The 27,680-nt window shown below is 45.8% G+C and overlaps 1 protein-coding gene across 1 annotated transcript in view; it reads left to right on the forward strand.

Annotated features, from left to right (window-relative positions):
- The window catches only part of CCDC191 (coiled-coil domain containing 191), a 34,475-nt gene that overhangs the window by 3,988 nt on the left and 2,807 nt on the right, over positions 1 to 27,680 (forward strand). Inside the window, exons 4-15 of the mRNA XM_024218500.2 lie at positions 1,427 to 1,573; positions 2,120 to 2,298; positions 7,828 to 8,051; positions 8,866 to 9,016; positions 11,396 to 11,586; positions 12,565 to 12,814; positions 14,335 to 14,804; positions 15,447 to 15,541; positions 22,988 to 23,070; positions 25,075 to 25,176; positions 26,322 to 26,465; positions 27,397 to 27,549. Of these exons, the coding sequence (XP_024074268.2) occupies positions 1,427 to 1,573; positions 2,120 to 2,298; positions 7,828 to 8,051; positions 8,866 to 9,016; positions 11,396 to 11,586; positions 12,565 to 12,814; positions 14,335 to 14,804; positions 15,447 to 15,541; positions 22,988 to 23,070; positions 25,075 to 25,176; positions 26,322 to 26,465; positions 27,397 to 27,549 (2,189 nt within the window). The remainder of the gene's footprint in view (positions 1 to 1,426; positions 1,574 to 2,119; positions 2,299 to 7,827; positions 8,052 to 8,865; positions 9,017 to 11,395; positions 11,587 to 12,564; positions 12,815 to 14,334; positions 14,805 to 15,446; positions 15,542 to 22,987; positions 23,071 to 25,074; positions 25,177 to 26,321; positions 26,466 to 27,396; positions 27,550 to 27,680) is intronic.

Consider the following 27,680-nt stretch of genomic DNA (forward strand, 5'->3'; position numbering starts at 1 on the left):
ATAAATATTTATTATTTTGCAGCACCTAAAAATGTGCTAGGCACAGTACTGAACAAATAGAAAGATAAGGTCTCTGAGAGTTCTCATTCTAATAAATTCAGAGTCAGTTCTTTCACTTGCAATAATATGAGGCACTATTAATAGCACAGATGAATAAATCTGTGTACACTCTGATTTCTGTATATAATGTCAAATGTCTCTCACAGATGGAGCAAACTTTCTGCAAGTGTCTAAAATATGAAAGATGCCTTCTTTTTTTCTTCCCCTGCCTTTGTGTGTTTCTTCTTTTTACATATAGTAATCTATTTATGAGTGTTCCAGAACTGCCTGTAAGCCTTTTATCTATGCACCACAATTATAATACATAAGAATATTGATTATCTGCAGTCACCCCACCATGTTAAGAAACATACTGATAAGCAAAGTGTTAAAGCTCATTTACTCCAAATATGAGGAGTCTGCACTCTCTTGTCCAAGAATGACACAGCCTCAATAAGATAAACTGACTTCTGTTTTTCTTATTGAATAAACTTTGTTGTTGTTAAACTGGCCTAATTATAGACTGAAAGTTGGGATAAAAGGACTTGAAAGGGATTAAAAAGCCTGAGTACTTGTGTCTTTTTTGTTTTTTGAACTTTTATAGAGTGTTTAAAGAAGCCTAAAAGAGGAAATTTTTGGTGGTGGTGGTCTTTGTTTTTTTAAAAGGTTGCTTATATTTTTTCTTAGAAATATGTGGAATGCTAAGTTATATCCTCCATCGTTTTTATTGTATAACTTAGTTGCAGTACCAGAGAGACTTGGAGTAAGTGCTTTCTTAGTTCTTAATTAAAGGAGTAGGGTTTTGTATTTTTTTTTAAAAAAGCTTTTCTTCCAACTGTTTGTCAGGCATTTGAGTTAACTAAGTATTAGCAAAAAAAACATGGCCTCATTCCTACTACCAGACTTACATATGGTTTTAGTTTTATGCCCATATGTAGTCCTGTTGAGGCTACATGTACATATTTGCAGGATCAGGGCCTGAGTGAAAAACTAAACGTTTTAAGGAGTCAGTTAAAAAAAAACAAAAAAACACTTGATCTATCAATCAGGTTTCACCTTATTGGTATCCATGATGTCATGATCTTAATAGTTCTCTTGTTGTCCAGAGAGTCTTGCAGGAAAAACAGACTAGACAATTTCTAATGCATATAACACAAAGAGAAATAAAAAAACCTTCCACCTTTCAAGCCTACTCACATATCAAGAATGGGAGAGGTGGGAAAGCACCCACCCAATGAGTTTTTCCTTTACAGATCACCCTTCAGTCATTTTAAACAGACTGCATAGCACATTGCATAACGATCCTAAGAGGACAGAGTTTTGCCGTCCTACACTTACTATGATATTTCTAATCCTAGTAAAACCCTTGATCCCTTTCTCACCGTAGCCCAGGAGCTGCTCAATGATTGGATGAATTCCAAACTGAGACTGGAGCTAGAAAGTGACCAAGAAGAGAATGTTGGAGATGCTGCTGCTGACTCTACCCCTGCTGAAGAGGCCCCTGCTGGCTTTCTGAAGTACGAGAGGTTTGATGGTGAGAGCACAACAAAACATTTCTTAACTTATTTTTAAAGACTGTTTGGGGATAACAGTGGTTAGTTCATAGGCTTGAAAGCCAGGAGTCATGTACATACCAAGGTAATAGTCTCCTTAGGAACAACCAGAGTCAGTAGAACCCTTGGTTTTTCCCAGCTCTGACATTAACTTGCTGTGAGACATTACAGAAATAAGCCTAAAACTCTTTGTGCTTCATTTTCTCCTTATGTAAAATGGAGATATTTCCCTAATTCAAAAGGGCTATAAGGCTTGTAAGATTTGTGCAACAGTTTGAGATCCTAAGATGCAGGGCAGTAAAGATTGGGAAAGTATTATCATCATCATCATCATCTAAACATAGTGAATTTGAGACTGCTTTAGATTCTTGAGACTAAATGGAGTGCAAGCAATATGGCTTCTTTCATCAGGATTACATTCACAAACTGGGCAGTTTTCTGTTTAATCGGTTTATGCTTGATGGCGTTAGGCTCTGGGGTTTGTTAATTACAAACTAGTGTGAGGTGATCTGGATTCTTTGTTATAGATTTGTGTGGTTATCTGGAACAAGAAATGGAAAGTACCACTGTTCAGGATTTTCTGCAGCATCTTCTGCAAAATGAAGTGGTAGATTGTGGGATATTGGAAGACCTCAGGATTGAAGAAATCAAGGAAAAGAAAAAAACAAGGGACCCACGAATTACCATGGAGCTAAGACACAAGCAGGTGAGGAAAAGGCAGTACATTGAAACTGATATGAGGAAACACTCTTTTTAATGTAACATATTAACCTGTGGAACTCATTGCCACATGATATAATTGATGCAAACAGATTAGGACAGTTCTCAAAAGATTTAGGCATTTCTGTGAATGGGGATGGCATTTGCACTAGCTCAGGGCTGTAATATCCATTTCCAACATGGATCTGTGCACTCCAGGAATTAGGGTGACCAGACAGCAAATGTGAAAAATCGGGACGGGGGTGGGGGGTAATAGGAGCCTATATAAGAAAAAGACCCCAAAATCGGGACTGTCCCTATAAAATCAGGACATCTGGTCACCCTACCAGGAATGGACAGCAAGTGACTGTTCTTTGCTAGCCTCCCTGCTCAAGTCAGGAGTAAGCAGGGTGCTAATTGCATCTCCCTATTCAGTAACCAACCTCTTAAGCATTAAGGTCTAATCCTTCTGTTAGTACTCATCTCACATACCTGGGCAAATGGGTGGGGGGAAGAAATCCTTCGCCCAGGCTGCAAAGTGGCTATGTAGCTGTTCTACTGGGCAATTTTAGCCTATTTGCTGAAGTGTCCCTCTATGCTGCCATTTACCTGGCCCTTTTATGCCAATGCACCCAGAGGACCGCACAGCGTGGGGCTCTGTTCTACATATGGGATGCTGCTTTCACATCACCCTACCTCTAATCCAGCCCTCCATTTGAACTGTGGAGCACTGATGTAGGGTCCGGGCCCTAGAAATCATATGCAACTTATACAGTTGTCCTGTAGGCTTAGTACAAGAGATTCACAGATAGCTACAGTGTCCATCATACTCTGATTTCAGTCATTTTGGGGAGGGGGGGGAATGTTCAGTCATTTCTGATGCTGTCTCAAAACCAGATGATTTTTAATGCTTCACCTTGCAATGGCATCAAAGGGAGTCTGTCCTACAGTTTTAAACCTCCTGTGCTCTGGGGCTGTGTGCCCCAGTTACTGGTCTGGTGGCCTTTGTTGTGCTTCTGCCACCATCTATTTCAAATTGTGCTTGCTCTGAAAGGCCCTCTACATTCTGCTTATGCTTTAAAAAAAAATTAAAAAATGAGAAGGTAGCACTGGTGGAAGCTACAAGACTGATAGCCCAAAATGCTGATGTCTTCATAAATCCACAGAAGAGTGTACACCACAGGCAGCAGGGCAAGCTTTCCCCACCAAAATACCTCAGCCCTGCCCTAGGAGTTCCTTAGAAGTGTTCGGCTCTCAATTTCTGGACTTAGAATCCAGAAGGAACCATTGTGATCATCTAGTCTGATCTCCTGTCTAACACAGGTCATAGGACTTCTCTGAATGAATTCCTGCTTCAAGTTCAATAGCTGTGCTTAAACTAGAGCACATCTTTTAGAAAAACATCCAGTCGTGATTTAAAAGTTTCCTGTCGTGGAGAGTTCAACACACCTCTGGAAACATGTTCCAGTGGTTAATTACCCTGACTATTAAAAATGTGTGCCTTATTTCTAGTCTGAGTTTGTGTAGCTTCAACTCAGATCGCATTAGCCCTTTGGGCCACAGCATCACCCTGAGAGCTCATGTTCCCACCATGACCCCCAAGTTATAGCAGCATCTGCGAATAAAGCTTTCTACCGTCTCTGCTGGATTAGCAAGCTCCGTTCCATGCTGGTGGATGAAGACCTGGTCTGTTATTCATGCCTCTGTCACTTCACAGCTGGATGACACTAATGCAGTATAGCTGGGCTTGAAGCCTCAGCCCTTAGGAAACTCCAACTAGTACAGAACGCTGCAGCACATCTCCTTAGCACTCAGGCTACTGCGAGCAAATCAAGCCTGTCTCCCTCCTTTCTCTACACTGACTTCCCATAGACTCTTGAATCAAGTGCAAGGACTCAGTCCTCATCTTCAAAGCACTCCATGGCCGGGGCCCAGGATATCTAAAAAATCGTCTAACACTTTGGGACGATGACCATGGTCAACAACTACACTCCTCTGGCACAATGGAACTCTCAAGACCAAAAGTAAAGTTTGTCGGCGTGGGAGACAGAACTTTCTCTGGGTCTGAGACTGTTGAATGGACTCACCCAGGAACTAAGAACTATCGCAAACTTCACCACTTTCTGCTCCAAGTGCAAGGTGTAGTTCTTTGACCTTGCCTTCTCTAATATAAACACATAGCAATGGGTACATTTAATTTAAAAAAAACATTATACCAGAACAAGACACTTCACTGCACACGGATTTTCCCCCAGGGGAGAGGATGACAGAAGTGAAGTCATGTTGCTTAATGCACAACTGGAAGGTGCTCAGATGTTATGGCAATGAATGCGGTATAAAAACCTATATAGACTAGAATAAAAGTCTTTTTCTGAGTACCTACTTACCGGGATAGAATCCCCACATCCTACAAATATGACCTCCGCTCTGTTTCTTGGTATATGACCTTACATTTGGATATATTAAAACATGTTTGCTTGTGCCCAGCTATCCAAATTGCTCTATAGCTGTGGCCCATCCTCTTCATTATTTACCATTCTCCCAGTTTGTGTATTAATCTGCAAATTTATCAGTAATGATTTTATGTTTTCTTTGAGGTCATTGATAAGAGTGTTAAATAGTGTAGGGTGAAGACCCAATTGATGCAGGACTCCACTAGAAACACCTGCTCAATGATGAACCCTGCTTACAGTTACCTTTTGAGACTTACCATTTAGGCACATTTTAATTCATTTAATGGGTGCCATATTGATTTTGCATTTTTCTATTTTCTTAATTAAAATGTCATATGGTACCAAGTAAAAAGCCTTACAGAAGTCGAAGTATATTACACTAGGGGGCTCACACTCTGTCTGTAGGTCGACCTTATTGCACATCACTGGCTCCCCTTGCATGCCTCCATTCTGTCCCACAAGCTCCCTGAGTGCCACCTTCCCATCCCCCCTCTATTTCAGGGACTCCCTGACACCCTCTACCCTTCCTTGCCCCTTTTTTGGGGCAGACAATTCCCAAAGCGGGTGGATATTCCAATACTTAGATTTACCAAACCAGCACAAAACAGCTTCTATAATACCTTACTGGTTACCCAGAAACAAACAACTCAGTTCCCTTAAAGCAACCCAGCCTCAGGCGTCCATCGAGACACCCAAGTGAAATATGATGAGGATTACTGAAAATCTTATTCATCATATAAGAAAGTTCTACCAATCCCAAAATATAGGACACGTTACCTCCCAGGTTAATTAATATTCCAGATTTTACCCAAATACACGCTTACAGCCAATTCTTATTAACTAAACTAAAATTTATTAAAAAAGAAGAGAGTATTGGTTAAAAGATCAATATACATACAGACATGAGTAAAATTCTGAGATCAGTTTCATAGTAGAGATGGTGAGCTTTGTAGTTGCAAAGAGTTCTTTCAGAATTAGTCCATAGATTATAGTCCAATGTTCATATTCAGGGTGAACCAGATTAGGACTGGAGATCTCAGCTTTTTGGCTTAAGCATCCCCTGCATGAAGCATCAAGCAGATCTGAGATAAAAAGGATCAGGACCCAAGGGATTTTTATACAGTTCCAGGCCTTCTCTTGACAGGTCGGAGTCCTTAGGCGAACAATAGGCAATCATGGAGACTTTGAAACCCATTTCCTAAGCATTGCCGGTAATTAGCTGCATGGATTAACATAAGGCAATTACTTGTTTTCCACCATTCGCAGGTGATTTGCTATACATTTCAAAGAGAGATGAATACAGCGATACCCTATGTTTTCAGTTCATTTAAATGTTAAGATTTCCTTTTGATCTCTGAATTAACAGAATACATCATAGACAGGGACTGTTTGATCACATTGTTAACCTCCAACAATATATATGTAAACACACAAAAACACAAACATTATCTACCAATATGTTCCTAAAGGTTGAACCTGGGTCAAATAGCCTGCAAGCTGCTTAACCTTTCTGGCCATGCGTCACACTTTGTATAAGATTTGTTGCAATTATATAACAGTGGTAGCAACAATGATTTGAATGGTCATGCTCTAATCAGATAACATCACAGTGTATATATACAGACATATACACACACTACTGGTTGGGATTTTACTCTGTGAACACAAGTGTAATCAAGTCATGATCACTTGCACCTAAGCAATAACTAATTTTCACTAGATCTGTTCAGAATTTGACTCCTTTGACAAGACTACCAACAAGGGAGATCGTGACACTGATTCAGATATTTGATTACATCAGTTTTATACTGGTATAACTCCACTAACTTCAGAAGCATTAATCCTGAGCCCCCGTGACAGAGGTGCCATCCCTGTAACCCTCTTATGACATGATATGGTGCTGCAGCCGCTCTGCTTCAGTTTCCCCAACAGAGTTTAGCACTCTTCAGTTAAGGATGTGGCTTAGCCCTACAACCAAGTCACTGAGGGAGTTTTAACACTTTCCAGGGTGGCAGAGTCCTCAAGTCAAAGTCCAACATAAATACAAACCAAATAAACCTTCAGCCCATTGGGCTCAGCATACAGCCCCATTGCTTTCAGGCTGACCCCAGCTGCAGCAGCTTGCCTTAATGCCCAAAGAGGATGGATCTACACTGTTCTCAGTGGTAGCAGATGACAGAATAAGGAGTAATAGTCCCAAGTTGCAGTGGGGGAGGTTTACGTTGGATATTAGGAAAAACTTTTTCACTAGCAGGGTGGTGAAGCACTGGAATGGGTTACCTAGGGAGGTGGTGGAATCTCCTTCCTTAGAGGTTTTTAAGGTCAGGCTTGATGATGATTTAGTTGGGGATTGGTCCTGCTTTGAGCAGGGGGTTGGACTAGATGACCTCTGGAGGTCCCTTCCAACCCTGATATTCTATGATTCTATGTTTAAATCACAGTCAGGATCAGGCCTATCCTCCTACAGGGAGGCTCTAGCAGACCATAGCCTCCAATCAGCTCCTGGCTACAACCAGGCTTCTCACACAATACAGAAGCTGCCATTCTGTTTCCCTCTTTTTAACTCCTCTTTCCAGGCCTGACTCAAGAACAAGTATAGCAGGGCGGGGTTCATTGTAGACACTGCAGCTTGTTAACCCCTTCCTGGCCAGTATGGGGTTCACATACCCCATCCCACTCCCCCAGTGGTGTGCCTAAGAACACAATCATATCCAGTTAATGCCAAATATAGAGATGATAGCTTCTTTATTATTACTGTATTATCATCATCACACCCCAGAAGCCCCAGCCAGGGACCAGGACCCCACTGCGCTAGGTACTGTACAAACACTGAACAAACAGACAGTCCGTGCCCCACAGAACTTACAGTCTAAGTGTAGGACAAGAGATAGGTGGAAATGGACCAATCAATGGGGGAGTACAAAGAAAGAATGAGATTTTGTGTGGTGTGGCCATCTGTGTATTGGCAACCTGACTGAGACCCACCCTCTCAGTTCAAAGAGACTCCCAGAAGCCTTTCTTCAGATGATATAACTCTTGTCACTACCGCTGCCTTGACTCATTGCTGTGCTCTTGATTCCCAGGTTAAAGAAAACTGTTTAAGGCGTCAGAAGGAGCTAGAGCTCCAGAGACGAGAAAAGACCCTGAAAAAATTAGCCCTGGCTGAGGCCAAGCAGCGAGTGCAGGAGGAGAACAAAAGGCAGGCTCTGAAGGCCAGGAAGGAGGAGGAGGAGATCCAGCGGGAGATGGTGAAGCTGCGGAAGGAGATGGCAGAGAAGAGGCACATCATGGGAGAAGCACGAAGAATGTAAGATGGGGTGGGGAGGGAGAGTGGAACTCAAGCTCCATCTAGTCATTTGGGCTACAGGGCCTATGAACCCCAAATGATAGGGAATTTCTTCAGTCATCAGCTTCTGGCTGCAGTGAGCGCTCTAAAAGTAGAAGACAGGGTAGTCTCAAAGGAAAACTGCCTCCTGGGGCCCTGACCTCTCATAACGTATATATTTTTAAATGACTAATCCTGGAGGCAGCGTCATTACTGTCTCTAGTTACATTACTGTCTCTAGTTACATCACAGAAGCTGACAGACTGAAAGAAGGAATCAAATGCCGACATCTATCAGCTTGTATACGTCAAAACTCTGGCATTTAAAATTGGAGACATCCTCTCTTTAGAGAGGGGAAAGAACGTGCCTGTCCGATGGAGCTCAAAGCTCTGCAGAGGCAGAGTCTTTGCTTCTGCTGAGCTTAGGAGCTCCATAGGGCTCATACCTTTCACAGTGCTACAGCCCCCAGGGGGCACTGCGATGGCCACTTATCTCCATAGGCATCTATGAGATCCTAGTTCGCCATATGTACTTTCTTGACATCCCAATTCCCTCTTACTGCTGTGTACTGGAACCCTTCCTGACTGTGTTGAATTTGTGTAACTCATAGGCACTGGGCACCCAAATCCCAAAGCTACCCCTGTTCTCTATAAAGGCTGGGCTTCAGTAGCTATCATCTGTCAAAGCTACAGAGGTCATTCTCACAGGATTGGTTCAGAAGGGGGTGAGACCCATACTGAAGTACTCCCTTTATTTACTGTCTATCTTTGGTTCTTGGTGTTTGTCTTACTTGCAGAGAGAGGAAGAGGCAAGAATTAGGAAACGCTCAGAAATTGGCAGCGGTGGGCCTGTCTCACACTACACCAAAGCCCCTGAAGCAGGAGAAAGAGGAGAAACAAAGGAGATTGCAAGAGCTGCTGAGCAAGATTCACAGTGAAAACCAGAGAGTGAGCATCCTCCTCCTGTATTTAGCACTCTGAGCCAAATTCTGCCCTCAGCTATGTGCTCACGCAACTCTCACTGAAGTCAAAAGCCCTGGCTGCCAGGCCTTCGGCCTCCTCCTGAGTGTCCTGTGTAGAGAAAGTAAGATAAAAGATCCATTGAGAGAGAAATTAGAGAATGGCTTGGGGAACTGTTCCCTAGTGGTTAGAACTGGGAGCAAGGGACTCCTGAATCCTAATCCTTATTCTGTTGCTGGGTGTCCACGGGGGCAAGTCACTTAATGTCTCTGTGCCTCAGTTTCTCTAGTGGGGCTTCAAAGGGAGTTGTGGGTAAAACTTCGCTGTTGGAGCAGTTGTGGGCAGAGAGCAGCCCAGTGTGATAGATCAAGCAGACACACAGAGGGTGCCTTGAAAAATTCATGTTGAGATCCTCACCCCCAGTCCAGCCCTTCAGCACCAAGTAAAAGGTCTGGAGTGGTATAAAGGGGCCCTGAAAGACCCACTTCTGCTATAAGCACTGTGGAGCCAGCCACAGGGCTGCCCTTTGAGGACTCCCTCATTCCTTGGCATAGGAAAGGGTGGGAGCAGGCTGAGGCAGGCCAGGGAGTGGGGCCACAGCATGTGGGGCTGTGGAGATTCCATGAAGCACTGTGGCCCCTTGGGGAAGCCCCAAGAGCAGTGGTGGGCAACCTGTAGCACGCGAGCCGCATGTGGCCCATCTGGGTAATCTGATTGCAGGCCACGAGACATTTTGCTGATGACCGTCTGCAGCTACGGCCCCCCGCAGCTCCCAGTAGCCCTGGTTCGCTGTTGGACATATGCCCTGAGCACTTTCTCCCACCCCTCATAATTCAGAAAAATAATCCAGGAAAGGAATGTTGACTGGCCATGAAGTTTCAGGTTTCCTGCAGTGGCACATAATAAACCTGTCTCCTCACTTCTTAATGCCAAGTTACAGTTTTAGGTGATGCAACTTAATTAAAACAGCCAATAGGAAACAATCTGTCTTACAGACTTGCATGCCGAGACCAACTACACTTTGTCTCATGAAACACAGCTGCAGGCACAGGAACTTCTATATGTTTCCCCAGACATTTCCCTTGCCGTTTCTGCTAATTGTCAAAGACAGAGTTTGCAGAGTGGAAGGGAAAGTCTCAAACAGCAAGACAAAGTCTGTGCTAAAAATTTAGGTTTATTAAACATCTGGAAATGAAAAGACCCTTTTGTATTGAACACACTATAGAGTGAGTAAACTCATTATAAGGAATAAGGTTCCTCATGTGGCAACATGAATGACCCCATAATATATTTTAATTAATATAGAAGGAATCATCACTTACATCATATATACCTGTAGCACATTTAATACAGAAGAATCCCATAGCACTCAAATTGAGAAGCCAGCTATCCCAAAGGATCACTTTGTCTATAACTCAAATGCTACTGCTGCTGGAGGGAATGTGCACAGCAACACTACACCACAATTTAAGACAGGGAGCGAAGAGTCCAAATGAAACTACAGGGGGATTTATGACTGGTATAATGTGAGCTGTACATTTTCAAGGGCAGAAACTACAGCTGAGCAGAGATAAGCAATAATGAATCCTTCATTATTAACTTAAGTAGCTAGTATGTTGACATTTTGTCCTCTTCATAATTCTCTGTTTGGATTTCCATGTCTGAGAATGTTGATGCAATTAATACAGTACATTATGACAGAAGAGGAACAGCTGAGGAATTGTTATGAGCTGACCCACTTGGAGGATCAAAATGAACAGCATCTCCAGTGACAGGGCTAAAATTAAGAGGTAGATTAGATAGCAAATTGCTCTTCTGTCCAAGGTAAATCACTCCTAGAGGTAGCCAGTATGATTATCCTTGGGAGAAAACTTTAGCTTCCCAGTGATGACAGTGAGTCTAGGTCACATTGTAAATTTTAGCACTGGGAATTGTCTTGTTTGTGCTTGGTCTTTAAAGAGCAGCTTATAGTTTATGGAGTAATTTGAAAAAGTTCTAAATAGAGGGCAGTCTTCTCTAGAATCTTATGCTTTCTAGATTTAGGGACAATCCTGATTCTAGAATTTATATTTCTCTCTCATGGTTTATTCCTTTTTACTTGTAAACTGAGCACATTTTGCTTTGGAGTCACCATGAAACAATAAACATGGAGTCCCATGATGCTATATTTACAGTCAGTTTTCACAGTAGAACTGCACAATAAGCATTGCTCTCTTCACATTAGTTCTCCACCCTCCGGAAGTGTTTGCTGGGGGTTTGAAGATATAAGGTTGTTCAAAAGGAAAGGCCAAGGGAAGGATTGTGAGGATCAGCATTTATGTGATTAAATGTTCTTGCTCACTGGCTCTATACACCTTTTCACTGCAGTGCCTACAGCAGCATTTCTCCGCTTGGTACAAATTCATTCTGGATCATAGGATTAAAATGGGGAAAGCCAGGGCGCTTGCTGACTGGAAGTGCCAGCTGAAGGCCCTGCGAGCCTGGAGGGACTATACATGGGTCCAGAAGTTGGAGCAAGAGACTGAGCAGTTGGAGACTCATCTCAGGGATCAAAACAGGTAGTGGCCCTTAGCCTATGGAATGCCTCCTTCTCACACAGAAGCTAGCAGCCTTCAAACAGAGTCCAGTGCTAAACGGAGGGTTGTGAAATGGTATGGTCTGTTTATGAGTGTGTGGAAAGCCTTGTTTCTAGTAAATCTACACGTCACCTGTAGTTGGAGACACCACGGCATAGATTGAAACGAAGCTGGATCTGAGCAGGGACTTGAACACCTTTCCAACAACCTCCAATTTCTCTGTTTGGGTGTCCTTCATGGAACCTCCCTCATTGGCTCACTCTTTCCTCCAGGACCCAAGCACGTGAAGAGCCAAATTCATCCCTGATTAATCCACTCATCGATTGGAGTTACATCAGCGATTAGTTAGGCCTGATGCCTTCAAGAAGGAGCTTGCTGGTTGGACTCCCCATAGACAGCAGCATATTCTGCAAGTGGGGCTATCCCTCACCTCCAGACAGCTGGAGAGGGCAACAGTGTATCCCTTTTACTCCTCTTATAGCACAAAGATAAGAATGGATGGGGACTGTAAAACAAGCAGGAAAATATATTTAAAGAACTATATTTAAATAGTTGATGGTTTTCAAAGTCTTCCAGAATCAAGTGATATCAAGCAGAACTCAGAAAAATATGAAATCTTATGACCTGTTCTGGATTGCTCCACGCATTTGGTAAATGCCACCACCTGGAGAGACAGCGTGGCCTAATGGATAGAGCACTGGGATGGGACTCAGGAGACCTGGGTTTTAGGCCCAGCTCTGCCACTAGCCTGCTGGGTGTCCTTGGGCAAGTCACTTCAGGTCTTGGTGTCTCCATTTCCCCATCTTTAAAATGGGGATAATGACACTCAGTTCCTTTGTAAAGCCCTTGGAAATCCACTGATGAGAAGTGCTAGATAAGAGTGGGGTATATTAATTTTAAGCAGGCTAGGAGAGAGGCCTGTTCAATGTCTGTTGTTAATGGAAGTGCTTTATTTTCCAGGAAAAAACAGTTGGCTATTGAGCATAACCGGAAACAGGTTTTACGGTGCTGCTTTATTGAGTGGCAGCTCTGGAGCCGAGCCGAGGCTGAAAAGAGAGAGCTACAATTGAGACAGGAGGAAACTAGGAAGAAGATGGCGCAGCTGCTGGAGGCAGCATCAGTGGGGAAACTTGGCACAGACAGATCATGGGATGTCGGCAGGACCAGGATGAGACAGGTGACCCAGGATCAACCTGTGAGGCAAGAGGAGGTAAAGTTCTTTCCCATATGGTTCCTCATCCCAGTCCCTCCCACAGTGATTAATCATAGCTCTAAAAGTTAACCTCTGTGGTGTTTTATGACACAGGAACGGGCACTCTCCTAGTGCAGCTTCATGTACCTGCGATGTCACGTGCACATTCCAGCAGTAGTTCAGGCACTCTAGAAACAAGTCTTTAAAGATCAGAGGTGGATGGGAAGGTAGTAGACTTTAAAAAAATAAACCCGCCTCTAGTGCTTTCAAAGTATAATCCCACCATATATCGGCTACCAAATTGAGGCATGCGCCCTCGAGATCTCTTTTGAAGGGAGATTAAAGTCACTTTTTTTTTTTAAATGACTCAATATGCCAAAAAAACATATATGTTGACTAAAACCAGGGTATTAGAAGAAAGTGCTAAATTCTGCCCTTGGTTAAACAGAGTGCAACCCTCTCGACTTTAAAGAATGCGAGAGCTGAATTTGGCCCAGGAAGTATCCAGGTAATGCACATCAAAGAAAAGAATAAGTGTGTACACAATTGGATGGTAACCTGTCGGGCAGGACCATCTTCCTTAGGTGTGTATCGTTCCTAGCATAATAGGGCCCTGATACTTGATTGGGGCCTCTAGGTGCTACTATAATATAGATAAAAAATGAATATATACTCCCGTCAGGCCAGACTTTTCCTTCACTTACACCAATGTAACTTCTGAGCTCAGTGGGGTTGGACGGGGATAAGTGAAAGCAAAATTCCCCAGTTCCATCTTTGCAACCCCCAGTGGGACACTTTCTTCACTGAGATACACCATTCTAATGGGAGCGTCATGTTTGTAATTGAGGGCAGAATTTGGCCTAGGAAGTAGATCTGAGACTCAAGTATTCCCTAATCATACAATTCTAAGAGGGAAGGCCACGTGTCTTAAAGTTTGGGCCTGGTTTGTCACTATGCTCTAATTCTATGACCGTGTAACTACTTTAATTTCAGTGCAGCTCTGTGGTGTAAAGCCAGAGTAGTATCATAGTGAATCAGTCCCTTTTACGTTTTCCTTAATTAGCCAGATAGATTGGTCCTGTAGACCACCTGTCGCAGCTGCGTTTCTTTTAATCTTAGCCTTAATACCTAATCAGAACACCTCCGTCCAAATAAGATTGCATTAACGTTGTTTGGGTTTAGACCCTCTCACTGAATTAATATCCCCCGTGTCATCAACTGCATTACAAAAATTCTGAGCCACAGGGCCTCCCCATAAGAATCCTGTCTGATGCCTCAGGGGTACATACCAGCCATAAACCAGATGGACTTGGCCAGTTCAGGAGTCTTGGATGGCGTAGAGCTACCTTGTAGCTCCTGTACCTCCTCCCACCCTGGGACAGCACTACTATTGGTAAGAATTGTATCGAGAGTACACACCTGAGATTACCCTGCCTCTCAGACTGATTTCACTGTTGCTCCATTCAGAAAAATGCTCCTAGCTCTTCAAGGGCAGCAGAGGTCTTGACTTCAGTCAGTGCAGAATCCTTCCCTTGCAGGTGACTGAAACGCCCCTTCTTCAGGAGGAGCCCATCAATCCTGTAGAACCCTGTTGTCAGGGTCAGACCCCCAGTCTTCGTTCATGCAAGAAGCCCAAGTATGCCTGGCAGGTTACCCCACAACACGCTGCTGTGAATTCACAGGATCACGCCGAATCCAGTAATCAAACAGTCAGTCCCATACAATGGTTTGGGGCACCTGGCAAAAAAGTGGCCCCTGCCTTCAGGGGCCACTTTGAGCACCGCCATGCCTTCCAGCAGCAGCTGATTGAGGAGCAGAGGAGGCAGCTTCAAGAACAGCAGGAGGTGATCCTCGAACTGCAGGAAAACCAACGGCTGAGGAGGGCTAAGCAAGAGGCGGAGCAAGCCACAGCTGTCACCATGGCACTCAACAATCCAGTCCCAAAAACTAAGGAAAAAGTGCTGAAGAGAGGGGATCCGTCAAGCCGCAAGAGTGTGTCATCTTTAAGGTACAGCCACCTTACTGAGCCATAGTGCGGGTGGACTGTACTATCCAGAGCACCTTACTCCCGCTCGCAAGCCGAACAAGGTCATTTGGGTCAGCACTTGCATGGTAGACCTCCACGTAATACCTCTGTGCAGCTGAAAGTGGTGTTAATGGTGCACTAGGTGTTGCTCTTCCTTTTGAGCCAGTGCCAAGCCTGGTGTTAGCTGGGCCAGATCCTTGATGCTGCTCTGACTGTTTTGCATTGCCCCAAAGGCATGTTAAACTTGTAAGGCACCTTGGGATGCAAAATGCTCTATTGTTGTTAAAGATAGGAGCAAAGTGGATTTATTTAGTACAACAATACTATCAGTACTTTGTGCTTCTGTAACATCCTTCAGCCAAGGATCTTAAAACACTTCACAGGCGCTAATTACTTGAGTCTCACAACCCTCTTGTGATGTAGGAATATGTCATTAACCCTGTTTTACAGATGGGGAAACTGGGACTGAGAGAGGCTGAGTGATTTCCCCAAGGTCACACAATGAGACTGCAGCAAAACAGAATAGAAGCCATGAATCCCGACTCTCACCCTTGATTATTATACACAAGGCCTCCTTGCTATGGAAGGTGATGATACTAGTTTCTTTTCTCTTTCACTTCACAGTTCACCTGTGCCTTTGGGGCCAGAGAGCACAAAGACAGTGACCCAAAGCAGGAGGAGCTCAAATCTGCTGACCTCAGCTCATCCCATACTGAAAGGTATCGTTCTGCTTGGTAGTAAAGGCCATTCCTGCCCTCTTCCCAGAGAATAGCATCTCTTTCCTGTCCACATCCCTCCTCCATATGGGTGTTCAACAGTGCATGAGCAAAACCCACTCAGTCCCCTCCCAGCAGGATCAAAGCTACTAAACAACAACAGGATGGGTTGCTTTAAGCGTGCACTGCAGCTTGTTACAGGGTCTGGCCCTTAATATCCAAGTCAGGCATTTGGAGCATATGGGTCCTTGCAAGTTCTGTGGTTTGTGGTCAGTAAACCAAAGTGAGTTGTTGTCCCCAAAGACCATGCTCGATTTTTCCACAAGAAATTATAGAGCTGGCATCTTGTTCACTTCACGCTTTATCCCTTTCACTGCAGGCTAAAGCTGTAGAGACAAAAGCTGTCTGGCTTCCCTTCCCATTTGATTTCACACCCTTCCCCCCTGCAGTCTATATCAAGTGGTGTGTAAATGTCATCAGAGATGAGGAGGTTGCATTTATTAAAGCAATATCAGGTTTCTTTAACCATTCCCAAGGCCTGTAGTGTTGTATAAACTTATGTAAGGCCTTAGCCTGCTTGAAAGGTTTCCCAAAATGTGGCCATAGTAATATTTTAAACAGACCTAGGAATAACAAAAATTCAGTAACATAGTTTTTTGGCTGTGGTGCCTGCCTGGCTGCAGCCTTTTCAGCGCCCAAGTGTGTCTTCAGCATCTTTAGTGCATGAGCCTAGATATCCTACACTTTGCTTCACTCAGACTCTCTGCTGCTCTAGGCGGGTAAGCACTTCTCCAGCATTAATGGGTGTTTCTCTACAGACATCCCAGTGACTAAATTATAATCAAGAGAACACAATGCAGGATCAGGTGCTGCTCAGACCTGTTCCATTGCAGAGTGTAAAATAGCAGATGTTCTTCAGACAACATAGAGCAATCTACGATACCTATCACAAGCGATAAAGAGTCCTGTGGCACCTTATAGACCAGGGGTTGGCAACGTTTGGCACGCGGCTCGCCAGGGTAAGCACCCTAGCGGGCCGGGCCAGTTTATTTACCTGCTGACGCGGAGGTTCAGCCGATCGCGGCCCCCACTGGCCGCGGTTCGCCGTCCCGGGCCAATGGGGGCGGTGGGAAGCCGCGACCAGCACATCCCTCGCCCGCGCCACTTCCCGCCGCCCCATTGGCCCAGGACGGCGAACTGCGGCCAGTGGGGGCCGCGATCGGCCGAACCTGCCGCGTCAGCAGGTAAATAAACTGGCCCGGCCCACTAGGGTGCTTACCCTGGCGAGCCGCGTGCCAAACGTTGCCGACCCCTGTTATAGACTAACAGACGTATTGGAGCATAAGTGAATACCCACTTCGTCAGACGTATGCTCCAATAAATCTGTTAGTCTATAAGGTGCCACAGGACTCTCTCGCTTTTTACAGATCCAGACTAACACAGCTACCCCTCTGATACTTGATACCTGTCACAGGGTTCGTTACTTACCACGGGGACATCTGGTGGCCATGTCTGGGGATTAGCTCTATTCCGGTCTGATGCCCCCACTTCCCACAGTTGCTCACACCGTGCTCCTCCTCCCATCCCAGAACTCCCTCTTCCTCTTCGTGGCTGAGCCTTCCGGTCAGGCCACTGTACAGTCCTCCCCTTCTACAGTATCAAAATATCACTGGACCAGCTGTTCTCATGCTGCTCCAGACAGTCTTCCAGTCCAGGGGCAGGTCCAGTGCTACTCTTCCAGCAGCTGGTGGGGAACCCAGACCCACCCACTACTCCAGGTTCTAGTCCAGGGACCTCATGTCTAGCAACTACAGTCTGCTTGCTCCCAGACACTGCTGCTATTTTCCTAGATGCCTTCCTACTTCCCTGCTTTAGTCTCTGGCCCCCCTTCACTGGGTTTACAGCCCTTACTCCTTCTCGCGGGGAGTAACTAGAGGCTATTTCCCCCTCTGACTTCTCGCCAGACTGTGTAGCGCCACACACACCTCCCTTCTTCCAGAGAACAACTGCAGACTGTTTCCCTGCAGCCCCCTTCTGGTCTCAGCTTGCTGGCTGTATACAAGCTCAGTGTGCCCCTGCCCAGCTGGGCTTCATCATCAATTAGTCTTTCAGTCCTGGCTGTCCCCTGGGTGCAGCCTGTCAGGTTAACTGTCCTAATAATCTGCTCTGCCTTGTGTGAGGTGGACACCCCATTGCAGTACCACCATAGGACAAAGGAAGTAACCACAGATTTTGGTAAGTACTTAGGGTTAGGGTCACAAATAAGGATCAGCTGGTGCCATCTGCTTAGCCCTGAGGAGCTCCAAGGCTGTTCTAGGCCACTTGGGACTAATGTTATTCCATCTCTAACAATACAGGCCATCTTAGTTTGTTCCTCCAGACCATCCCCTAAGATCACACCAGATGGGAAGTTACCTTCCAGACCCACTGCTCTCAGCCATGCCCCTCCTTCCCAGCTGAGTAATACCTGAACCTGCATTTGCATGTGCAGGAAATCCCCTTAGGGGAGAGGCAGCATTTATTTTGGCTAGATCCAGCTCCTGTGCTCCATAGATCTCTCAGCATCCACTTTCCAGAGTCCTGGCACCTGATTCCCTTTAACATGCATCAGTGGAAGATGGTTCTTTGTGAGGAGTGGCTGATGCTGCCCTGAGGGGCCTGGGCTGCTTTGCTTATGGGCCCCAGTCTCTTGCTGCAGCACTTTGTGCCTCTCCCTCTTTGTAGGTTGGAGATGCTTGTCATTGTGAGACCTGTGCAGAGAAGTTTAATTAGTCTAGCAAAATGGTACAGTTGGCTTGGTTTTGGCTCTGCCTCCCTATCCTCCAGCCTGACCCCAAGGGCCTGGGACATGAAAGACAGTGATAGAAATATGGTGCCATCGCCAATGTGACATCCCCATTGAGACAGCCCTTTTGAATTGCAGCTCCCCTATGGGGTTGCTGCATTTCCCCAGTCCACTATTTGTGCCTGTCTTTTCAACCACCCAACTTCCACCAGAATTGAATCCTTGTTCTTCCTTTTACAACTAGTTTTCTGGTTCCATTCAAGGCAACGGAGTCCATAAAATCATGCACAGTAGGGCCAGGAAACATCCTCGGGACAAAAAAAAAAATCAAGCTTAACCAAGATGCTTTGCAATTATTAAAAAGCGGCAAACTAATATAGAATAGAAGATCCACTAAGCCAGAAAGTTCAAGACAGGCATGAAGGGAGAGACAGATAGGAAAGGAACTGTATGAAAGAGAGAAAACTATACATGAGAAAAGGAGAGAAAAACATTGATAAAAAGTTATGGACAATAGATCGTGTCTGAAGCCTGCTTAATGACTATGGGTGGGATCTGCAAAAGTGCCCTGGGATACAAGTCCCATTGATTTTGATTATGCTCCTACCTCACTTAGGGACTATTAAAAATCCCACCCAAATGCCATTTGTGCTAAAGCCTTTCCTCAGCTGTTCATGAATCTCTGCACTGGTGGAACTGCCCCTGCTAGTTTATTCCAATAACCAATCCCTATCACTGTTAATATATTTCCCTAGTGACTCAGCTCTGTTTCCCCCTCTTTGGCTTTGGCCATTGCTACTGCTCCTACTACCATGTGAAGCCGTGAATAATTCCTGTTCGCTCTTTATTCTGTTCCCTGGCAGAAATGTATCAACACTCATCAAGTCCCCTCAGCGCATGGGTCCTTTCTGTGCTGTGTTGCATAGATTTAACACCTCGGTCATTACCCGTGTCTCTTACTTTCTCTCAAGCTGCCTCATTTCAGCCAGTATCGGGCTGTACTAACTGGGGAGGTGCCTGAACCAAATTCACAGATCAAAGGACTCCCAAGCTCTGGGGAGGTTTTGAATCTGAACCAGGATCTGGACCAGAATTTCAGAGCTGTTCACCCTCGCCCCCAATCTGGATCTGAATTTAGCACCCCAGTCCCATCTCTAGTGTTTATTATGGGTACATCAGTTAGTGAGATCTCAGGGAGACCTGTGAGCCTCTTCTTTCTCTCCCTCACTCCCTACTAACTCCTGCTAAGTACAGTCCAGTGACTCATTGCACTTACCTATTGGAAGATGAGATGCTTTTGTGATGGTTCCCACTGCCCTGCTCTGTTGTTATCACTGTATCAACTAGAGATGCAGCTGAACCAACCCCCACCCCCACCCCGCAGGTCTTTGAAGGAAGGGATCAAAATCCAGATCCATTTGACTTGGGCCCATCTCTAACAGCAAAACCGCCTGGCTGGGAAATCCCTGGCAGAACTGGGGAAGCAATTTCTTTACTGTGATAAAAAGACTGAACTGCCTTTGGTTGTTGACTGCACCTGTCACTGCCTCACTCTGACACTGAGGGGCAAAGACTAGCTCTGACAGAACATACAGGAGAGATGAGGTCATGAGCACTATGACACCTTGATGATGATTTCACCCTCTCTGCTGACCAATGAGAGTGCTGCATTTCAACTGATCTCACAAAAGCCATGTGAGAAGCAGTGGCATCTCAATAACTGTACACATACCCCAAGAGTCAGAATAACATGAAGAGCTCCATCCTGAAGTCCTTGTGAGTAAGCCAAGGAAGCTGCTTGCATGAGTAACGCCTCCAGGACTGAACCCTTGGATTTTACCTCTCTCACCAGCCAATCTGTCCAGGTCTCTTGGAGATTGCATTGCACCTCTGCACCCAAACAGAAGGATCGGGGGAAAAAATTCTCCATGGGACTGTTCTCAAAGTCTGACTGATGAGTACTGCCAGTTTTTATTGGTAAGGGAGATAACAACCCCAGCCATTGTAGGATGGAGAGGATGGCTGTTGAGGGTTGCAACAAGAGCTGCCTCCTAAGGACCCCCTTGTGGCAGCTCTGTGGCACTCTGCCTCAGTTTCCCCTCCTGGACTCTTGTCACATGTCCAATAAGAGCAGCCCTTCTTGGGGTCTGGTTTATTAACATAAAGTTCAGAATAATTCAAACCATCCTTAAGGTCTCAAAAATAATTGAAGCAGCCACTCCCAGGCTTTTCCTACCCAGGCCTCTGCCTGCCTTGTCCAATTCTCTGGCTCCAAGAGGTCATCAGGCAAACCCCTCTGCTGCTTTCCTGGTTTCTCAGGGTCCCTGCAAGAGCCTAGCTGCTCTCAGCAGCTGGGCCACTGATGAAGTTTCTCTCCCCTGCTACCTCTGGGTCACCTCTCTATCCAGGCCTCTCCCTTATTTATCCAAGAGGCCCTGATTGAATCACATGACCCACCGGTCACATGTCCCCACCTGGGGAGTACAGTTGGCCATGTCACAGCTGGGGCTGAGACCAGTGCTTAATTTATAATGAAAGATGTGCTGAGGCTCAAGCAATTTTTTTACATGTGTAACTGATGCAGCAAGCCCCGAGGTGCTGGGGCTATGAACTGGGAAGCCTAGCGGTGCTGGGGCTCAGCCCTGGCACAAATTAAGCACTGGCTGAGACCCATCTCCTTTTAAAGTGCCAGCCACGCTGTGACAAGGATGTTTTATGTGGATGGCCTGAGCATAGAAGGGTAAAACCTAGGGACCGTGCCCGATTGACTCTTCATTGTCATGCTGGCAACTCTCTCTCTGCTCCCGGCCTTGTAAGTCCGTTTTCAGTTACCACAGGGAGAGTGAATCTATTCAGTCCCATCCTTGGACACTTTGTCTTTTTGTACTTAGGACAAAACTCATCGCTTTTGAGGAGTGTAGAGCAAAGGCCTCTCCTATCATGCCCATAACCCAGCTTTCTCCACTCAATAAGAGATGCCCATCTTAAAACCTTGGGTAGGAGCTTTGCTATGATACATGCATCAGGCTGACATTTGCTGAGAGGCCTTTTTAGCTTATGCCCTCTCTCTCTTAGTTCTCGCCATTTTAACTCTAGTACATGGTAAGCTGTGACTTTGAACAGTAGAGGTCAAAAGTCAGCCCAATCACTCTGCCATGGACTAACCTCTGGTCTCAAATCAATTGTTCACTCAGATACGTGAACCCCCAGGGCTTTTTGTGATCTTTGTGATCCCGGATCTGATGGATGGAAGCTGACCATCTAGGCAGGGTTTATTTCCAATGTGAGGTGTCTCTTCTGCTGGCACATCCATTCAGTAAAAACAAAATTGCAAAGACATGAGGCCTTCTGGGGGATTGAGTGTCCTTTTGTATTAGTTACCCCAGGTGTGGGTCATTTTTGCTGACTAGCTACATGAGACTGTTGTGGATGCTGGAATAATTTATAACCACATTGAATGATTCCCCAAGCACTGCAAGGAAGCATTGCATATCTTCTCAAGCAAAATCCGTGTGAACACTCTGCTACACCTAAACTGGCCATTTCCAGGGATGGAGAAGGGCTGCTTGTAGAATGTCCTGTACCATTATATTGAACCTGCACTCTTGGACTATCTGCTCAATATCCTTAGCACAGTGGTTCTCAAACTTTTTTTCCGCAGACAACTTGAAAATTGCTGAGGGTCTTGGCAGACCACTTAATGATCTTTCCTAATGTTGTTTGTACCGTTAGCTAACTATTGTAAAACGCTTTGGATAAAAGCTCTCTATAAAAAAAACTTTAATAATAATAAACTTTTTTTGTTCTACAAATAAATGCACACAACTCATATTATAATATTAGTAGTCTTACCTTTCTAATGCGATGGATGTGCCCTCTTTCCTCCGCCGCGGCAACCCCTGAGCTGATGCTGGGAAGGAGGGGGGTCTCTCCCCGGCAGCCGCAGCCCTGGAGCTGGGGAAAGTCGCCTCTTTCTCTGGTCACTTCAGCCCTGCACGTCCCAAATTCCCCCCATCCCCTCGTCCCCCTCCCACCTACCCCCTATTTCCCCCAAGGCCACCACCTCACCTTACATGTGCATCTTCTCCAGAGTCCAGGCACCTAATTAGTGGAGCCACATCTGCACGGCTCCATTAATTAGGTGGGTGCCCCTTCATTCTGTTGTGTGCCGCCGCCCAGGCGCGCACCTTAGAGGGAACTATCCGGGAACCACCTGAATGGAGCTCGGACCACAGTTTGAGAACCTCTGCCTTAGCATATCCTGACCACATATAGAGCTTCTTACTAAGGCCATCATGTGTCTCATAGGGCTGGGAAAGAGGAAAGGAACAGATTCTCTGCATTTACCTCCTTAAAGGTTCTGTGTTACAAAAACTCTGGCCGCGGCTCCAACCAGAGCCCATCAATGTTGCTCTGAGAGGTGGCCACCAGGGGGTCAGTCATAACCAATGTCAGGCACTCCCAACTCTTCCCACAAGTCCTCCACTGCACTGCCAGACTGAAGAGCTGGCGGGACCCGAGCTCCTCAACACTGACCGTGCCAAGCCAAGCTTGAGTGTGAGTTTGGAGACAGAACTGCACATTTGTCCTGTTCCCAAACTGCTACCATGGCCTTGTAGCTTGTATATACTAATCCTCGTGTCCCCTTGGTCCTAATTCTCTAGCCATGGAAGAGAGAGCAATTCACCGAGCAGAACGGAGGAGGGAACTGGAAGAGGCCAAGAGAAAAAGAGAGGAGGAGAAATTGGTAAGTAAAGCCGAGAGTTAAAACTGAGACACCCCATCTGAGAGTGTGGCTGTGAAAGGAAGCCCCTCACAGTCAAGTGCAGGGAAAAGCACCTCCTTCATTTACATGGTGAACTTGAGCCCATTGGTAAGTGTCTGATAGACACCCCAAAAACGGATAAAAAACCCTATCACAACAGGACATCCACACCCACACAACCTGGTGAGTGATTGACCTCCCTGCTGGAGCGCTGAAGGCACTCATTTCCCCCCACTTCTGCCCCTCTTCCAAGCCCCTCCATCATGCCTACTAACCTTCCAGCCAAGGAGGATGGGGTGGGATTCTCTTCAGAGCCCATCAGTTCCATTACCAAATGGTCCGCATAGGTCATCATTGAGTGATGTGAAATACTAGACTCTCTGCTTCTCTTGCTCCTGGGATGAACATGCTGCATCTTCAGCACTCCTAGAAATAAGAAATCTCTTATGCATCCAGAGAGAGTCCCTGAAAATCCTGGGCTCATTCAAAGTGTCACCATCTCTTCACCTGCCAATCCTCTCTCCCTCCACAAGGTCCTTAAACCTAAGGAAAATGGTTGGATTTCTGATTTTTGTTATCATAGACAGGCTCAGATGGGGTTTTTTCCCCTGCTCCACCCATTTACATGCAGCCAGGTGTGTGGTTTTTTTCTACCTTCCTCTGTAACATCAGGACGACACAGAGCTTGATGGACTTTTGATCTGATCCAGTACAGCAAATCCTAGAGTTCTTTATTTAGTAGCAAATGTCTGCCAGCAAATAAGGATGATTTACCATGTATGTGTGTGTCTGTGTAATTAATGTGGTTAGCCCCACTCTACCCCGTGGAAAGTATTTTCCAGGATCTCCAACCTATGTATCCTCAGGCAGCAGTTTCAAACAAATGCCTGGAAGGTTAGAGGCAGGAAGGGAGTTGTTTAGATGTGAATTATCTTATTATAGGGGAAATAAATCCTGAAAGTCAGAAGATCAGATAATCCACATGAAATCCTGAGCCCAGCTGCTTTCAGATGAAGCAGCATCTCACCAAGGACCTGAGTTAGGTGGAATGGAAGGAGGCCAAGCCAGTCTCCATGGTTCTTCTATCACAGGTGCTCTCGTGGGTTTATAGTCTCTGCTGGAAACTGTCATAGATGTTCCTTTGACAGAGGGGCCCTCTTAAATGCAACCAACTGTTACTATAATGCTGAGGTTGTGATGTTATCTGCACTGAAATCAGGAAGTTCAGAATAAGGATCCTCCAGAAAATGATATTTTGCCTCCTGTGGGAGGGAAGTGGGTAGAAGAGGCTTAACCAAACTGTAGAGAAGGTTTTACTTGGTGGGCAGGCCAGGATCCAGATTGTTTCACTGTGTACCCAAATAGGTTTGCCCATCTGTGACTGACACGCCTTGAGGGCTTAGGCAGTGTGGTTTTTGGTTCTTTGATATGTGTGCTCAAGGTGACAGCATTGTTGAATTGAAAGTGATTATGCTACAGAAGGTGTTGGGAGATGGGAAGTTTGTTACAGGAGAGGGTGAATACTTGGAGAATGGTGCTGGGCTGGGTGTGAATGTTGCCTCAGTGAAACAACTTCCTTGATTTTTAGTGTCCGTGGCACATCAGGGAAATACAAATTGAGCCACCATAACACTAACTTCATGATGGTTTGGTGTGGGAGTAAAAGTAGAACATCCCAGATCATAGAGGCAGCCTGTGGAACTCAGGGCTGAGTGAGAAATGGGGGCTGGATAACTTTCAATAATGTGTAAAGTTATTCAGGCCCAGAGAAGGGTTGTCAAATGCAATGCTTCAGGCTGTACAGCGATCATTTGCAGGAAGCAGTGTCCTTCCCCACCCTAATGTACATCATTGCACAACAGTTGCTGGTCACTGCTAGAGGCGGGACGCTCACCTTGCTGGTCTTTGGTCTGAATGTCCTTTGTTCCTGTGAACGTTCAAATGTGGTGAATCTGGTTTTATCCCAGCCATGTCCTTCTTTCCAAGGTGCAGCTGAAGGCTGAAGAGGAAGAGCGTCAGAGGAAGGAGGCTGCTGAAAAAGAGGCCCTGCTGGAGAAGAGGCGGGAGGAGAGGAGACAACAGAAATTGGTGCGCAGAACACTGCATGCCTCTGCCCCACAACCACGACGGTAGAGAGCAAAAGCCATTACCCTCTGGCAACTGTTCAGTGGCCGGAATGAAAAGATTTGGGATCTCAGTTAGTGTACTGGTGTCCACAGAATAAAACCCATTGTCACTGTTGGATGCTCCCTTACTGGCAGTTTCAACAGAGGTCGAGGATTGAATGGGCCATGGACGCTGCACTCACTGTCCAGTTGATGGTCCCTGCAGATGCTTTGTCAGGTTTGAGGTGCATCAGTGAGGCGCTGTGGGGGAAGCCTGCACTGTGACTGGCTGTGCTGTATCCACACCTCGTTCTGGGTTGCTCTTTTCATTCATGTCCCTATACACCAGTAACAAATATGTAGCCTAAACTAAATAAGCCCTAGAAAGAGTTCTATAGTGTGGCAGCTTCCCCCCAAAGAATGGAAATATCTCCTCTGGTACACCAGCAGTTTCTGCCAGGCAGGAACTGCCATCTTAAGGCTGTTGCTTGGGAATGAGCTGTGGCAGTAGCCCAAGCAGCAAGATGTTTTTTAAATCCCAGAGATATGCTTTCTCTCTCCCATTCAGTGATCTAAACGCTGCTGTAGCACTCCAGTGTAGACACTTCCTATGCTGACGGGAGGGGTTCTTCCGTCAGTGTAGATAATTAACCCCCCCGAGAGGCTGTAGCTAGGTCAATGGAAGAATTATTCTGTTGATACAGCGGTAGCTACCCAGGGAGCTCGGTCAGTATAGGTGTGTTTCTCGGGTGTGAATTTTTCCACACCCCTGAGAGACAGAGCCATACCCATGTATACATGTGCTAGATTCTCCATTCCTTTGACATACAAGTTGGGGGTGACCTTCTCTAGTACTGTGGTCATTCTTCCATTTGGTTTCAAGCCTTCATGATATCTTAAGTGAGACTGTTCCCCTTGCTCCACACTGCCAGGGTTGGCTCATTCCAGTGGCAGCGGGTGCGTTTGTATGTGTCAGAGATGTTTGGCCACCTTGTGGTAGTAGCTAAACAAGCTGCAGATTCCTATTTCTGGCCAGGTCAGGATCCCCATCTACTCACTGTCTGTGGTTATGTGCCTTACCATCCATTTCACCCCAGATGAGTTAAACTGCTGCTCTCTGAATTGCAGAAAGAACTGGAGAAGCAGAAAAGGCTGGAGAAAGAGCAGCAGCTCCTGGCAAAAGCCAGAGACCATTACAAGAAGATCCTGCTGAGAAAGCAGGGGCTGGAGCCCTGGAAGAGGCTGAGGGACCAAGCCAAGGAAAACATGGTGGTAAAATGCCTACTGAGGACAAAACCGAGGAAGTGGGCTCTTGAGAGGGGAAGAGAAAGGGAGGAAGCAGCAGCCAAATGGGTTGTGGGGGAGAAACCAGTAATGGACTCTGAAGTCAGAAGGAGATGGAAAAAACTATTGACTGACTGAGTCCCTCCCCCTGCAAGAGCAGGGCACTGCACCCTTCCTTAGTCCCTAAGGTGCCACAAGTACTCCTGTTCTTTTTGCGGATACAGACTAACACGGCTGCTACTATGAAACCTTCCTTAACAGAGGATGTTTCCAATATTAAATTCACACAGCAGTGGATCCTCAAGGTATTTAGGTATCTAACACCAATTAATTTCAAGTACCTAAATACCTGTGAGGGTCTGGGCCTTAGTGCTTTGGAAAATTTGACTCTAGGACTATTTAATCTGAAAGGAGAAGAGCAAGAGGAGACATGGTAGTTGTATATGAAATAAAGAAGGACAGACAAAACCTCAACTGGGTGCTCCCATGTTCCTGCGTACAAGAACAAAATGCCACACAGTGAAATAAAGACAGTAAATTCAAAGCTGATGAAAGCAAATAATTTCTGATTAGCATGCAGTTACCTGCGATACTCCCATGATTTGAGGCTGATAGTGTGGTAAGGATCAGTGTGACATTCTGAGTAAGGAGGGCATCTGCAGTTATACAAAGACAAAAATGACTCGCAGTCATGAGGGGCTTTCAGTCCTCATTCGTCAGGCCACAAATTGATCAGCCACTTGGTCAGAAAGACATATGAAAGCCAGTGTAGAGCGTGGCACAGTTGGGCATGGTGCGTCATGGGACCTTTTACATTAAAGCTGCGAGGTGGTTTTGCAGTGGAGTTTCCATGGCTGTGGCCCTACAACATATTTATTTAGGTAACTGGCCCTTTTCTCTCCCTCCTAACTCTGCTCAGGTGGCACAACAGCACCGCTGCTCGGGATTGCAAAGAAAGTGCCTGCTGGCCTGGCTCCGGCACGTCCAGGAGAGCCTCGCTGAGAAGATGGCTCGGGCTGAGGAATTCTCTTCCCGCATATTACTCAGAAGGGGCTTCAGGAGCTGGCTAAAGGTGAGCCCAGACCAAAGGGGAGGGGATGTTACTAACCCAACCAACTGCTCTCACACTCCAAACCCAATTTCACGGCCTACCACATGCACCTACGGGCTCCAGGTGAGCCTTGCATCACATGAACATTGCAT

This window comes from Terrapene carolina, unplaced genomic scaffold (genome assembly GCF_002925995.2).
Source record: "Terrapene carolina triunguis isolate 2854851 unplaced genomic scaffold, T_m_triunguis-2.0 Scaffold242, whole genome shotgun sequence".
NCBI lineage: Eukaryota > Metazoa > Chordata > Testudines > Emydidae > Terrapene > Terrapene triunguis.